We start from the raw sequence: 14587 nt of genomic DNA, 5'->3' as shown, positions 1-14587 counted from the left end.
AAGCTGACGTTTGGGGTCGGGACCCTTCTTCAGAAATGCTCCTGCTCCTCTGATGCTGCCTGGCCTGCTGTCTCCTCCAGCTCCACACTGTGATTCTACAACCTGATTTCTTGAACCAAGGTGATCTCTAACTATTTCACCAATACCATCTTTGATTAATTGTGCTACCACTCTACCTTTACCTAGCTTTGTATTCTTCTTGAATATTTTGTAATCCTCAATATTTGGAACCCATCCTTGTCATTCTGCAGCTATGTCTGTTTTGTCTTTCCTTACCTTCGTAGTTCTAGTCTTGACTGCTGGTGCAACTTTAGTTTATATTCCTCTCTGTCCCTTCTCTGATCTTCATTTTCCACATTAGTATTTTGCAGTCCTGCCCTAGCTTTATCCCTTGATTTATTACTTTTACCGAAGCATGAGCCCTCATGCCCTCTTGTTTAGTTGAAAGCTCTCTCTACTTCCCTTATTATGCAGCTTGATAGGACACTATGGTTAAGTGGTCTGTTGACAATTAACTCTACACGATTCCTAAAGTTACACACAAGTGTAACTTGATGAAATAGTATATTGTTGGTTAATGAGATAACAAGGTGTACAGCTGGATGAACACAGCAGGCCGAGCAGGAAAACTGACGTTTCTGGTCTAGACCCTTCTTCAGAAGTGTTGGTTGATGATGGTTGGTTGGTTGATATTGTTGGTTAATGTTTTGATATTCTCTGTTAATAAAATATTTCGGGGTTAATAATTTATGGAAACTGTTGCGTTTAATTTGGTTCATTTGCAGATTCATGCTGGATAGCATACATAGCTTTACCAATGTAAATATGGTGGAGGTAGGTTCCAGGGAGGTATTTGAGGGCATTGAACGATTATTTGGATAGAAATGATATGCTGGGATATATGTGCAAAAGCAAGAAATTGGCACTAGGTACCTCCAAGTTCCTATCCAGTTGGCATCCTACCCACATCCTGCTGGGAGGTTCTGTACCAGCTGATCAGCTGACACATGGACTTCTGCATGCACTGAGGGAAGTGTCAGAATGGAAGCCAGATGCAAAGTGGGGTGTTGTGTTCTATGAGGAATCCTGGGGTGGCACAGTGGCTCAGTGGTTAGCACTGCTGCCCCATGGCACCAGGCACCTGGGTTCGATTCCAGCCTTGGACAACAGTGTGTATGGAGTTTGCACCTATGCGGGTTTCCTCCGGGTCCTCTGTTTTCCTGCCACAGTCCAAAGATGTGCAGGTTATGTGGACTGGTCATGCTAAATTACCCATAGTGTCTAGGGATGTGCAGGTTAGATGGATTAGCTGTAAGAAATGCAAGGTTACAGGGATAGGGTCGAGTGTGGGATGCTCTTCAGAGGGTTGGTGTGGAATCAATGGGAATTCTATGGTAAAAACTGAAAGAATTGTGGATACTGTGAATCTGGAACAAAAATAAAGTTGCTGGAAAAGCCCAGCGGGTCTGGCAGCATCTGTGAAGGGAAAAACACAGTTCTGAGGAAAGGTCACCGGACCCGAAACATTAACTCTATTTTTTCCTTCTTAGATGCTGCCAGACCTGCTGAGCTTTTCCAGCAACTTTGCTTTTGTTCCGGAATTCTATGGTATTCTATGGTTCTAGGAATCTCCCTCCTGCTGGACATGTAACAAAGAGTTAACTGTAGTCAGGCCAGGCTATTGTACTTGATCAAAGGCTGTCAAAGTGATTCAGGCTGTTGCCACATTCGAGCAGAGAATTGCCTGTGATTAGAGAGGATCTCAAATTGACAGATGTTTCTGCAAAATCGAAGCTGGTGAGTGAGTAGCAGATTGCTGCACTCGCAATCACTTCTCATTCATTATGATTTCTGAACGATTTGATGTGTGATTCAAAATCATGTGGATAATTCCCACTGGACTCAGTCCATTGTCTTGTTCGGGTTAGTGCTGATGGCTGCAAAGCTGCCAATTAGATTGTCAGGTATGACTTTCTTATGTTAATTCCGTCTGCACCTGCAGCAGTGAGGCCCGGGTTTCAAAACCCACCTGCTCCAGAGCCAAATAATAACAGCTCTGAACAGGTTGAGTCGAAAATAATAAAAATGAAATCTCTAGCCATTAGCTCTCTGCTGCTTTTGAGAGCTTGCCGTGCATACACTGGCTGCTGAGTTACCAAAGTGACTACAATTCAAAAGAATGTCATTGGTTGGAAAGTTTTTAGGAAGCCTAGAGATCATGAAAGGTACTATAGAAATCTAAAGTATTTCATTTGTGCATTTATGGTGGAAGCTTGATCATCTGTCATAATTGAGAGGAGCACTTTCTCCTCCCTGTCAAGTTTGGAAATCGGTGGGGACTCGAATTAATCCCCGTGTGTTCTATGAGCTGTATTTTGAATGAACTTCTCTGTTAGGCTCACTTTCCTCTTATTTTCATAGAAGCCATGTCAATCGTGACTTCCACTAGTCTCCAAACCTGAAATGGTAGCTTCTGCTTTTTATTTTAAAAAATAATCTATCGGATAATTGAAAATGAAAATAATGTAAATGCAGACAGTTACTTTCATGGCTTGTGTCTGATATCCCTGAAGTTTAGTTTTTTTGCCTGGTTCTCTGAATTAGTTCTGAAGGCCAGTTACCTTCTGTAAATTTTGATGCATATGTTTCTGTCATGGATCTCTGTGTCCTACGGGTTATAAGAGATAGTAAATATCTTTTCTTTTTTTTTGGAATAATATATTGATGTATCACATTACACAATTAGGAGTTCTGCTATGGATATTTTCCCTGCATTTTTGTGGTAGTCTCCTCTCTCTGCTTGATTCGGCCTCAAAAATGGTTGATACCTATGGCCATGCTAGTCTCAAAACACCTGATTACAGAAGCTACACAGACTCAGGCCTGGTTAGTACTTGGATAGGAGACTGCTTGGAAATACCAGATGTAGTAAGCTTTAAGAGGGCTTTTGAGGCAGTCTGCCCTGGGTTCAAGTCCCACCTGGTCCAGAGTTGTGTAGTAACATCTCTGAACACATACATTTTGTGTCCTGCAGGAAGCTGTCACTTCAGTTGCTATAGCATTCTAATTGAATAGGCTCAAGGGGCCGAATGGTATATTCCTACTTCTTATGGTCTTATCTCGGTCAGTAGGGGAATCAAGTGTGATAGGGAAAGGGCAGGAAAGTGGATGTAAGTTATGTCGGATCACTCCTGTTGAATGGCAGAGCAGGAGGGGCTGAATGGCCTAATACTGTCCCTATTTCTTATGGTCTTGACAGCTTGATAGAAAATATTTGAAATAGTTGGTTGCGGTCGCCCTCTCATGGTCAATAAAGGTAAAGATATGTTCATGACCAACTCTTAATTTCACAACTACATAATACTATTTCACTGGGAAACAATGTTGTTGGTTTTGACAATTCTGACAGCTCATTGTTTTCTGTGGAGCATTTTTTTCCCCTTAAGTTTCTTTCAATGGTGTTCTTAAATTACTTTTAACTGAGAATCCTTAAGAAAAAAGTTTATACAATTATATACGCATCATGTATTTCAAAAGAGATAGTAGAACTGCCGATACTGGAGTCAGAGATAACAAGGTGTAGAGCTGGAGGAACACAGCAGGCCAGGCAGCATCAGAGGAGCAGGAAAGCTGACGTTTCAGGTCTGGACCCTTCTTCAGAAATGGGGGAGGGGAAGGGGACTCTGAAATAAATAGAGAGAGGGGGAGGCGATGATAGAAGGTGGATAGAGGAGCAGATAGGTGGAGAGAAGATGGACAGGTCAAGGAGGCGGGGATGGAGCCAGTAAAGGTGAGTGTAGTTAGGGAGTTGGGATGGGGATTGGTCAGTGAGGAGGGAGGGGCGGATAGGTGGGAGAAAAGACGGACAGGCCAAGAAAGTGGGGACGAGCTGGGCTGGTTTTGGGATGAGGTTGGGGGTGAGGAGATTTTGAAGCTTGTGAAGTCCACATTGAGACCATTGGGCTGCAGGGTTCCCAAGTGGAATGTGAGGTGCTGTTCCTCCAGCCTTCGGGTGGCATCGTTGTGGCACTGGAGGAGGCCCAGGATGGACATGTCATCCAAGGAGTGGGAGGGGGAGTTGAATTGGTTCACAACTGGGAGGTGTTGTCGTTTGTCACGAACCGAGCGTAGGTGCTCCACAAAGCGGTCAAAATCTCTAGGCCCTGTGAACTTTTGTTATCCTCCATTTTGAAACCAGTAATGCCAATGTGGCTTTATTTATTTGTATGTAGTCACATATATTGTGTGTTGTGTGATAATTGTCTTATCATTTTTTATATCCACTGATTGCCAAGTTAAAAAGAAATGTGAATTGCAAAATCCTAAAACTTGTTTAAATTTGTAGAACTACCCAGAATCAAAATATGGGTAATAGAATATATAGTCTTAAAAGATTGGCATCCATAGTGAATCATCAGTTAGTTTTTAAAATAGTTTTTAAAGATAGATACTTCATCTTTGACACTTGATCCTTCTCTACAAGTCTGGAAAGCTGGGCCAGTGACTCGAACACTTTCTCGTTTATATTTGTAATCTGTTGAAAATAGTTGGAAGTCGCACAACACCAGGTTATAGCCCAACAGGCTTACTTGAAATCACAAGCTTTCTTAGCACTGCTCCTTCATCAGGTGAAGTGGAGGGAAGCGCACAGGCACAGAATGTGTAGGCGGAAAGATAATGGCAAGTTAATTCCAGGTAATTAACAATGTCAACAGATAAGTACAAGTAGTGTGAGGAAAGTTTTAACAGCTGAATAACCAGCGAAGGGATGACCTATGAACCGATTAATTAAGGCAGAAAGATATTTACAAATAACCAAAAATAAGATGGTGCTAGAAATAAACCAAATGGCTGGAATAACATGATAGGCATCAGAGTCACGTGGGTCTAACGAAGGTAACAAGTAATTCAAAACTGTACAAACTAATTAAGGTAGAGAGATCATAACAAGGAATCAAGGTAATGATGTCAAAACAGAACAGTAAGGAAGATTTTGCCATCACAGAACAGTATGGCGGCGTTACATGTAGCATGGCATGAATGCAAGATCACGGTTGGGGCCGCCCTGGTGAGCACGGAACTTGGCTATCAGTTTCTGCTCGGCAGTTCTGCATTGTCGTGTATCTTGAAGGCTGCCTTGGAGGGCACTTAAGTGAAGACCGGAGGCTGAATGTCTTTGACTGCTGAAATGTTCCCCGACTGGAAGGGAACATTCCGATCTGGCGATTGTTGTGCGGTGTCCATTCATCCACTGCCTTGGCGCCTGCACGTTCTTGCCAATATACCATGCCTCGGGCCATCCTTTTCTGCAGCATATGAGGTAGACAATGTTGGCTGAGTCACATGAGTACGCACTGTGTACATGGTGGGTGGTACTCTCAGGTGTGATGGTAGTGTCCGTGTTGATGATCTGACACGTCTTACAGATGTTGCTATGTCAGGGTTGTGTGGTGTCATGGTTGCTGTTCTCCTGATGGCTGAGTAGTGTGCTGTGAACGATGGTCTGTTTGAGATTAGGCGGCTGTTGGAAGCCAGGTGTTGGAGGTATTAGGATGGCGTTTGTGAGATGTTTGTCATCATCGATGACATGCGGAAGGCTGCGAAGTACATGCCATAGTTTCTCTGCTCCGGGGAAGTACTGGATGACAATGGGTACTCTATTCGTTGTTTCCTGTGTCTGTCTTCTGAGGAGGTCATTGCGGTTTTTCCCTGTGGCGTGTCGGAACTGGCGATCAATGAGTTGAGTGGCATATCCCTTTCTTATGAGGGCGTCCTTCAGCGTCTGTAGGTGTTCATCATGTTCCTCCTCATCTGAGCAGATCTTGCGTATTTGCAGGGCTTGTCTGTAGGGGCTGGCTTCTTTAACATGATTAGGGTGGAAGCTAGAGAAGTGAAGCATTGGGAGGTTATTACCATCGCACATGAAAATAGTCTAACTTGTTGAGCACTGGTAACATGAAAGTTCACCTTCTGTCTGCGTCTCAACCTCCTCAGCTGGCCCTCCTGGAGCTTTTGCCTTTGTAACTGCTTCCACAGTGGTATCGTCATCCATGTTGCCTCTAAGATGTGCAGGTGTACAGTTGCTTTGAGTGTGCCTGTGCGTGCATGGCATGTCAACATATTTTGCTGTATTGACTTCTGATTCTGGAAGTCATCGCCATGCAGGGACCTTGGAGGTGCATACACAACAAGAAGAAATTACCAGGAATGCTGATCATCGTCTGTTGGTGCAACACAAACTTCAGTAGCATCATCATCATCAGCAGCTGTGGCCCTCAGATTGTCTTCCTTTTCATCTAATCCTAATTTTGGGAAAAGTGCGGCACCAGCATCATCTCCCATGACGTCACATGGTGAAAATCCACTGAAAAGAATTGCAGGCATGAAACAATTCACACATCTCAGGCTTTCTTCAGGATGTTCATGGCTTGAAGTAAGTCTGCATTTCCAACAGTTTCCAGGCAGGTGATTTCCTTAAGGATAAGCATCTTGCAATTAAAAGCTTTTTCTAAATTTCTTGGTCCATTGTCTGAGTAATTGAAGTTGAATTGGGTAAGAGAGGAAAAAGGTACAATCATCTTGTTTGGACGTGAAGAGGGGCTGAGCAATGATCCGTGAATAAGAGGGTCCTGCGTTTCTGGAATTGTATGTGGTGATCCGGTTGCTGAACTCATGAAGTAATGGTGCCATTCAGGCCATTCGGTTTGCTTCATTGCTGACTGGTGAAGGTTGGCGTGGTTTGAGCACCTTGGCTTTTTGAATTTGCCGATGAGTAAGAAGCCATGTATTTCGGACATGTTTGCGGTATCAAGATGTGGCCCCGATCTTTCTTTTTGTTGCTTACCATTGACTGAAGCATGGTCCTTGGTGCGGTAAGTTTTATCTGGTGTGTCTTTGTAGAGGAAGGCCATTTTGTCTTCATTTAAAGATATCTGTGGGATTATTTTCTTCAGTCGGTTCTACGAAGGTGCTTATGCCAGTCAATTCACGTCTGAAGTGTCTGCAATTGAATCTTCTCCATTAAACCCAGTTGTAGACAAGGTTCGGTCTCGATTTTAAACTACAAACAACAGGCATTGCAAGGAGTAAAGTTGGGGACATCCAATTTCAGCTTTCTCCGCAAGCATCTTATGGTAATGCTATGTCTGGCTCAGTTTTAACTGCATTGCTAAACCGACTAAAAAGCTCCATCTTCAATCCTGGATTTTGTTGTGAGTTGTATCTTTCCGGTGTTCACATACCTTTTTCTACGCTCCTCCTTTTAAATTTTTTCGGTAGTTTTCATCCAACCACTTCAGTTTTAAATTTGACTGTGAATTCAGCTTGATTGTCATTTGCGTGCTGTTCCTTCATCACGTTCCTTCAATGGCTTATATTTGGTTTCAAGTTCTTCAAAGTCAAATTTTCTTTTCTTGCTATGGTTAGCTATGATATTTGACAGCAATAATTCAGATCATGTGCTTCAATAAACTGCAGCGCGTCAGTCTGAATAGGATTTGTCCTTTTTATTCTCTAAATATTTATTGTTTTACATTTGGGACATTAAATTCTGAAGATGACTGTGTGGGTTGTCTCAAATAGAAGACATAAGGGCAGGAACAAAGACTACATGTTGACTCATGAGCTTATCCCTCTATGTTAATGTCATGACAGAGGTGCAAATCATACAGAAAAAGAGAAAAATTGATCAGGATCTTGTTGTGTGGTCACCAATGACAGGCTGTTGAACTGTGTGTGGTCAAAATAAGGGGATAGCCCTGGAGTGCTTTATACAATCAGTGTACTTTCAAAGCATTTTACAAGCAGTAGTGTTGTAATGTAGGGGAAATGGCAGGCAATTTGCACAAAGCAAGCTCTGACAAACAACAATGTGATCATGATAGGATAATCTATTCTAAAGATATAGATTGAGAGATAAGTATTGACCAGGACACACAGCTGCTCTTTGATAAAGTGCCTTGGGATCTTTCATCTGAGAGGCAACACCTCCAGCAGTGCAACATTCTCTGAGAATGCTCTGGGGACATCCTATCCCAGCAGATGGTGGAATTTAAGTTCGGTTAATCGGTCTGGATTATAAAGCTCAACTCTGTAATGGTGACCATGCCAGCTATTGCTAATTGGTGAACCAGACAAGTTGTACAATGTCCCTTAGGCAATAAAATCTACTGCCCTTTCTTGGTTTGGCCTACATGTGACTTAAGAGCCAAAACCATGCTGTTGACCCTTCACTATCCTCCAAAATGGCTGAGCAAGCCACTCCATTCAAGGGCAATTAAGTATAAACAACAAATGACCAGAACACATGAATTTTTTTTTAAAATCTAGAGTTTGTGATAGAATTATATTTGGAACACACTTCTGAAGTAATGTTTAATGTGCTTTGGACATACAATTGTTGACTTCTTTGGCCCTGTCACTCCGAGCGAAACAAAGCCTGGAGTTTCCCATTGGTGATCCTCTGACCTTTCTCTCTCTTTTGCTCTCTAAAATTTATTCATTAATGTTTCTCACAGAGGCTTCTACACACCAGGAGCAAGTGGAAACACCTGATGGATTCAGCCTGCACCTGTCCAGCCTTCAAATGTCCACCATCTCATTCTGTCCGTTGTCTGGATGCGTCCCTTGTGTCCGAGTGTACGTCAGGATGAACAACTCAGGTAGGACTGGATGTCGATTGGAGTTTATCCTCTGGTGTGTCTGGGATTTAGACCGCAGTTGCCTATGATGCTGTTGAAAGTTGATTGCCTGGAATATTCAAATCTCCTTCTATGGGATCCACATGAGAAACAGAACTCAGAAATTAGGGGAAGAGCCTATTTGAACAGTGAGATGTGGGCGCCTCCTGTAAAGCAGCTGGAACAATACCTCCGCCCAAGGTCATAGCTGAAATATACATCACTGTCAGTCCAATCTTTTACTCCAAGACTATTTGCAACAGACAAGGTAGAAACTCCACCTATTGGGTGGGGTGGGGAATATCCCTAAAATCAGGAATGCCTAGGATTTCCATTTGGGACCAGGCATAAGGGGAGGAATGTTTCAATAAAAGAAATTAGCTTAACCATTGGGGCTTCTTCTGACCATGATTTCTTAACCCCTGGTTGTCCGGAGGGAAGCCCACTGCTGTGTTCCTGTTAAGGCCCCACTGTTAAATGTGGGTTATAGTTGACATCGTTGAGACCCAAACAAGGTTTTGCGAAAGAGGACCCTATTGCTCTGGGTGGGTGTCCTTGCTGTCTGCTCTGTTGTGCAAGTTAAAATGCCAGAAGGTCAGCTCTGAGCAGCTCCAGTTTGGCTGAATAGCCTGGTTGATTTTAGCTGACTACACAGCAAGGTTCCACCAGGTAGCTAGGGTCACAATCAGCCCGGAGCATTTGAAATTTGAGTGTGAATTGAACAAGTTTCCCAGCTATGAAGCAGGTGAAATTTTGCCATGAGGCTTGTTCGGGGATTTACATGGAATAATTATTCTCACTGTTTCCAATCCAGGTTTTTAACTCCAGAGTTTAGATCTGGCTAGAATTCAGTAGTCTAATAAAACAGAATAAATCATTTATTATAAACAATGTGAAGGTTAATCCTGTTGGTTGTGACCTTTACTATTGCAACTCTGATCAATTTCCTTCTACTGGATGTAGAACTGATGTCTTAAAAACCAAAAGAACTGTGGATGCTGGAAGTCATAAACAATTGGGCAGCACGGTGGTTCGGTGGTTAGCACTGCTACCTCACAGCACCAGGGTCCCGGGTTCGATTCCACCCTCAGGTGGAGTTTGCACATTCCCCCTGTGACTGCGTGAGTTTCCTCCGGGTGCTCTGGTTTCCTCCCACAGTCCAAAGACTGGCCATGCTAAATTGCCTGTAGTGTTCAGGGATGTTCAGGTTAAGTGGGTTAGACATGGGAAATGCAGGGGTAGGGGAATGGGTCTGGGTGGGATGCTCATCAGAAGGGTGGTGTGGACTTGTTGGGCCAAATGGCCTGTTTCCACACCATAGGGATTCTATGAATGAATTAAAAGCAGAAATTGCTGGAAAAGCTCAGCAAGTCTGGCAGCATCTGTGGAGAGAGATGCGAGTTAACATTTCAGGTCCAGTGACCCTTCCTCAGACTGCTGGTAGCGAGGAAAACGTTGCATTTAATGCAGAAGGTAGGGTGGGGGGAGGGGATGAGGAGTAAACGGTAGGTGGAGATAGAATCATAGAATCCCTACGGTGTGGAAACAGGCCATTCAGCCCAACAAGTCCACACCACCCTTCCCAGATCTATCCCTCTACCCTTTCTCTGTAACCCTATATTTCCCCGGCTACTCCAACTAACTTGCACACCCCTGGGCACTGCAGGCAATTTAGCATGGCCAATCCACCTAGCCTGCACATCTTTGGACTGTGGGAGGAAACCGGAGCACCTGGAGGAAACCCACGCAGACACTGGGAGAATGTGTAAACTCCACCTGAAGGTGGAATCAAACCCCGGTCCCTGGCGCTGTGAGGCAGCAGTGCTAACCACTGAGCGACCGTGTTGCCAAAGAGAGAGAAGAATTGTTGAATAGACAAAGGAGTGGATAATGATCAGCCGAGGAGAATGAATAGCTACTAATGGGGACTTTTAGTGGCTAACAATGGGTAGTATGTAATAACAGACAATGTGATAACAAGACCTGGTGTGTGGGCATTGGCATAAGGACTTATTCCTTGCCCTACTTTAATTTTTATCTCTCCTTCAGTGCCGGTGATAATTGATGGAGTGCAAATTCACTTCTTTGAATATAAAAGCAACAGAAACAGTGAGATTCAAGTCCGCTGGAGAAACCACATGCCACCCCTTAACACAGTGAGTCCTCTTCTTTATTTATTATATGGAATTTACAGACAGAAATAGCTACTTAGCCCAATGACTGGTGTTTTTTTTGCCCAGCCCAAGCCTCCTCTCACTTCACTTCATCTCAACCCATGAACACATTTTGTCTCAACTTGTCCTCAGCTTCTGCTGTTGGCCTGTTTATCTTTAACCAGGACCGTCTATTCCTTTCAAACTTAATTGAAAATGAACATTAAAACAGATCATGCCAAAAGATTCCTGTACCAGGTTGATTCTTCTTTTGGGTATTTTGTAATGTTACTACTCTAGATTATTTTGACTTTATCTTACAAAACTTTCAATGGCGAGTTCTAATTCCCATTCACTATCCTGAGCTTGAGAAGTAATTATTCAGTACTACACTCAGGAAACCCTCAGGTTGGTCACTGCTTTTAATGATTTGGAATATCTTTTGTCTGAGGAAGATCTCAGTGCAGTCTTTGGTGATGGAGAATCGCATCAGACACTTCTTTTCTCTCCTGTTCAAAATATCAAGCAAATTGCATTTACAAAAAGCTAAAAGAAGCGGGTTGTGAAAGGTATGTAGGGCCAGGAATTTTGTAGCACAGAAGAAGGCTATTTGGCCTGTAATGTTGGTACTACCTCTTTTGAAAGAACTACCTGTTAGTCCCACTAGTTTTTCTCAAGAAGGGTCTCGACCCGAAACGTCAGATTTCCTGCTCCTCTGATGCTGCTTGGCCTGCTGTGTTCATCCAGCTCCACACCTTGTTATCTCAGATTCTCCAGCGTCAGCAGTTCCTACTATCTCTGATAGTCCCACTATGTTGCTTTTTTTCCTATTAAACCCTCCAGGTATTTTCCATTTTAAAAGTTAGAATTAAATCTTCTCCCACCATCCTTTCAGGTAGTACAGTTCAGATCAGCAAACATTCTTTCATCTAACTCAATTGTGGAAGACAATAAAAATACTGCAACACTTAAAACTAAGAGCGCCCTTTGTAGACATCTTACAATGTTTTCCTTATTTTGCTTCCATGTCTTGCCACTGCAATTGCCTAAAACTGTTTCATGTCAATGTGGTTTTGTCTATTGTCTCTCGCTCTCGCTCTCACTGTCTCTCTCTCTCCTCCCTCTGAGTCAGAAATCACATGACACCAGATTACAGTCCAACAGGTTTATTTGAAATCATAAGCTTTCACTTCACGTGACAAAGGAGCAGCACTCTGAGAGCTTGTGATTTCAAATAAACCTGTTGGACTGTAATCTTTCGTCGTGTGACTTCAGACTTTGCTCCCCCTCCTCAGTCCAACACTGGCATCTCCACACCAATCCTCCCACTGAAGCAGAAAGAAACTGTCATGTGGCAGTGCATAAATTTGAATTATCACTGTCTAAAACCTGCAACTTTTATTGAATAAAGTCTGTTGCAGGAACCTGAATCCTAAACTATCCATGCACTGAAATTATGAAACAACTGTTCAATTAAAATAAGAGACAAAAAAAATCTCAGTATTCCCTTATGTATATGGACACATATTCTAAATTAGGAAGTGGCTTTGTCTCCGGAATCTGAATACTAGTTTTTCCCTGTGAAATTGCATTTAATTAAGTTTCTAAACCATTTGTACTCCATCACATGCTGATACAGGCCTGTATTGGGGTTTCTAAATCCTGTTGGCCCAAGGTCTCAAAACTGAGAGGGGAACGTAATGACTTTTACTTTTGAGAGTCCCATGAGGATTCCCCGATATTGCCTGGCAGCCATAAACTCCAGTCAGGACATGGATTTGCTGGGCCCCATCCTTATGCCTGACATTGTATGGCCTTGTGAGCTCTGTCTACCATTTACAAGGGCTATGATAGAAGGGATTGGTGAGGCTACAACATTCCAAATTGTGCTTTTGTTTTTATAGGGCCTTGGTTGGGACTTGACATACTCTTTGAAACTTTTAATGAGCATCTTAAAAGAGAGAAGTTGAGTAAAGAGGTATAGGGATGGAATTCCAATGCTTGGGGCCTGAGCAATGAAGGCACAGACATCAATAGTGAAGTGATTAAAATCAGGAATGCTTGAGGCCCGAATTTTGGATATGCAGAGATCTCTGAGGGTCATGAAACTGAATTTGATTAGGGATAGGTAGGGGCCAAGGTCACAGAGGGATCTGAAAACAAGGATGAAAAATGGACAGCCCAGCATCTTTGCTGGGATGCTCACCTCTGGCCAAACATCTTTAACAGCAGCATTTTGGGGATTCTCAGTAAGTAATGTAGGCCCAGCAGCAGTAGCACTGCCAATCACAAGTAGCAATCCGATGAAGGTATGGTTCCTCTGAACACGGGGAAATAACAGAGGCTCACAAGTAAGCACAATTCAGGCCTAACAGTTCATGTCATACCCTCCTGTAGATCTCTCTGTATCTGTGTTATACTGTCATTTGTAACTCAGCCTGAACAACAGCACTGTTTACACAGGAAGGAGCTGAATATCCTTCTTGAGACACACTGTCATCTGCTTTTAATCTACATCCGAACACATTCAAAAGAGATGCTTTTCTTTTAATTATGTACAGGCTAACTTCATATATGAATGCTTTGAATCAGATGCTGGATCTAAAGTGGAAGTTAGAGTTAAGACAATCCCAGATTATGGACTCCAGTTAACTGAAGAATACAACGTGGAAGATTACAAAACTGGTATGAATCATAACTCAATGCTGCATAGTCAGGAGACAATGATAACAGTCACCTTCACATTGTAGCCTATGTCTTCAGATTTATGGTGATCTGTTTCAGTGACTCTCACACTTGTGCTACTGATTTGTTACTTCGATAGGTGTTGGTCCTTTATTGACCTGTTTGGCCTCTAACCCGCAGGATTTTTTTTAAACTGTGGGGCGGCTACTTGCAACACCAAGTGAATTGGCACCAAGATGCCTCTGCAGTGTTAGGCGGGGAGGAAGGTATTTATTGTACAGCATGGGAAAACTCTATTACTTGCTTGTGAGAAGGGGCCTGCAGCAAGACACAAGCTGGCAGATGGATGCTATACCCTGGAGAAGGTAGTTCTATTTCTGCCCCATTCCCCTAAATGTCAGCAGGATTGAAGAAAAACCTATTCCTCAAAGTGCCTCTGAGTCTAAATGAGTAGCTTTGCCCATAACGTGGGAACCACAGTGTAGTGGTAATGCCAGTGGACTCATAACCAGAGGTTCTGTTAATATGCTGTGGACATAGGTTTCAATCCCACCACAGTATCTGGTGGAATTTAAATGTGATTAATAAATCTGGAGTTAAAAGTTGGTCTTCATAACAGTGACCATGAAACCATTGTTGATTGTTGTTAAAGAGGAAGGAGTCCTAAAGGGGAAGGCCTACATTGCAAGTCCAGGCACACAGCAATGTGGCTGACTCTTGAATTCCCCCTTTAGAATTGGGATGAGGAGGATTTTCTTTAGCCAGAGGGTGTAGAATCTGTGGAACTCCTTGCTGCAGAGGCCAAGTCATAGCTCATTGAGTGTATTTAAGACTGAGATAGATTGTTTCTTAATTTAGTAATTGGAATCAAGGGTTATGGGGAAAAGGCAAGAGAATGAGGTTGAGAAACCCATCAACCATGATCGAATGGCAGAGCAGACACAATGGGCCAATTTGCCTAATTCTGGTGCTGTTTCTTATGGCCTTAGTTAGAGATAAGGGTTTGTTTCAGTTGTAACAGAAAAAGAAACTTAAATGAGACAATTTACTAACTTTACAATTCTATTAACA

At 42.9% G+C, this 14587-nt stretch overlaps 1 protein-coding gene across 1 annotated transcript in view; it reads left to right on the top strand.

Moving 5' to 3' along the window:
• The window catches only part of LOC109927081 (interleukin-17 receptor E), a 52183-nt gene that overhangs the window by 14923 nt on the left and 22673 nt on the right, over nucleotides 1-14587 (top strand). Inside the window, exons 3-5 of the mRNA XM_048606765.1 lie at nucleotides 8517-8660; nucleotides 10728-10834; nucleotides 13393-13516. Of these exons, the coding sequence (XP_048462722.1) occupies nucleotides 8517-8660; nucleotides 10728-10834; nucleotides 13393-13516 (375 nt within the window). The remainder of the gene's footprint in view (nucleotides 1-8516; nucleotides 8661-10727; nucleotides 10835-13392; nucleotides 13517-14587) is intronic.

Source organism: Rhincodon typus, chromosome 16 (genome assembly GCF_021869965.1).
Source record: "Rhincodon typus isolate 14 chromosome 16, sRhiTyp1.1, whole genome shotgun sequence".
NCBI classification, from domain to species: Eukaryota; Metazoa; Chordata; class Chondrichthyes; order Orectolobiformes; family Rhincodontidae; genus Rhincodon; species Rhincodon typus.
The sequence above is the reverse complement of the archived record's forward strand: the minus strand, read 5'-3'. Positions and strand labels throughout refer to the sequence as shown.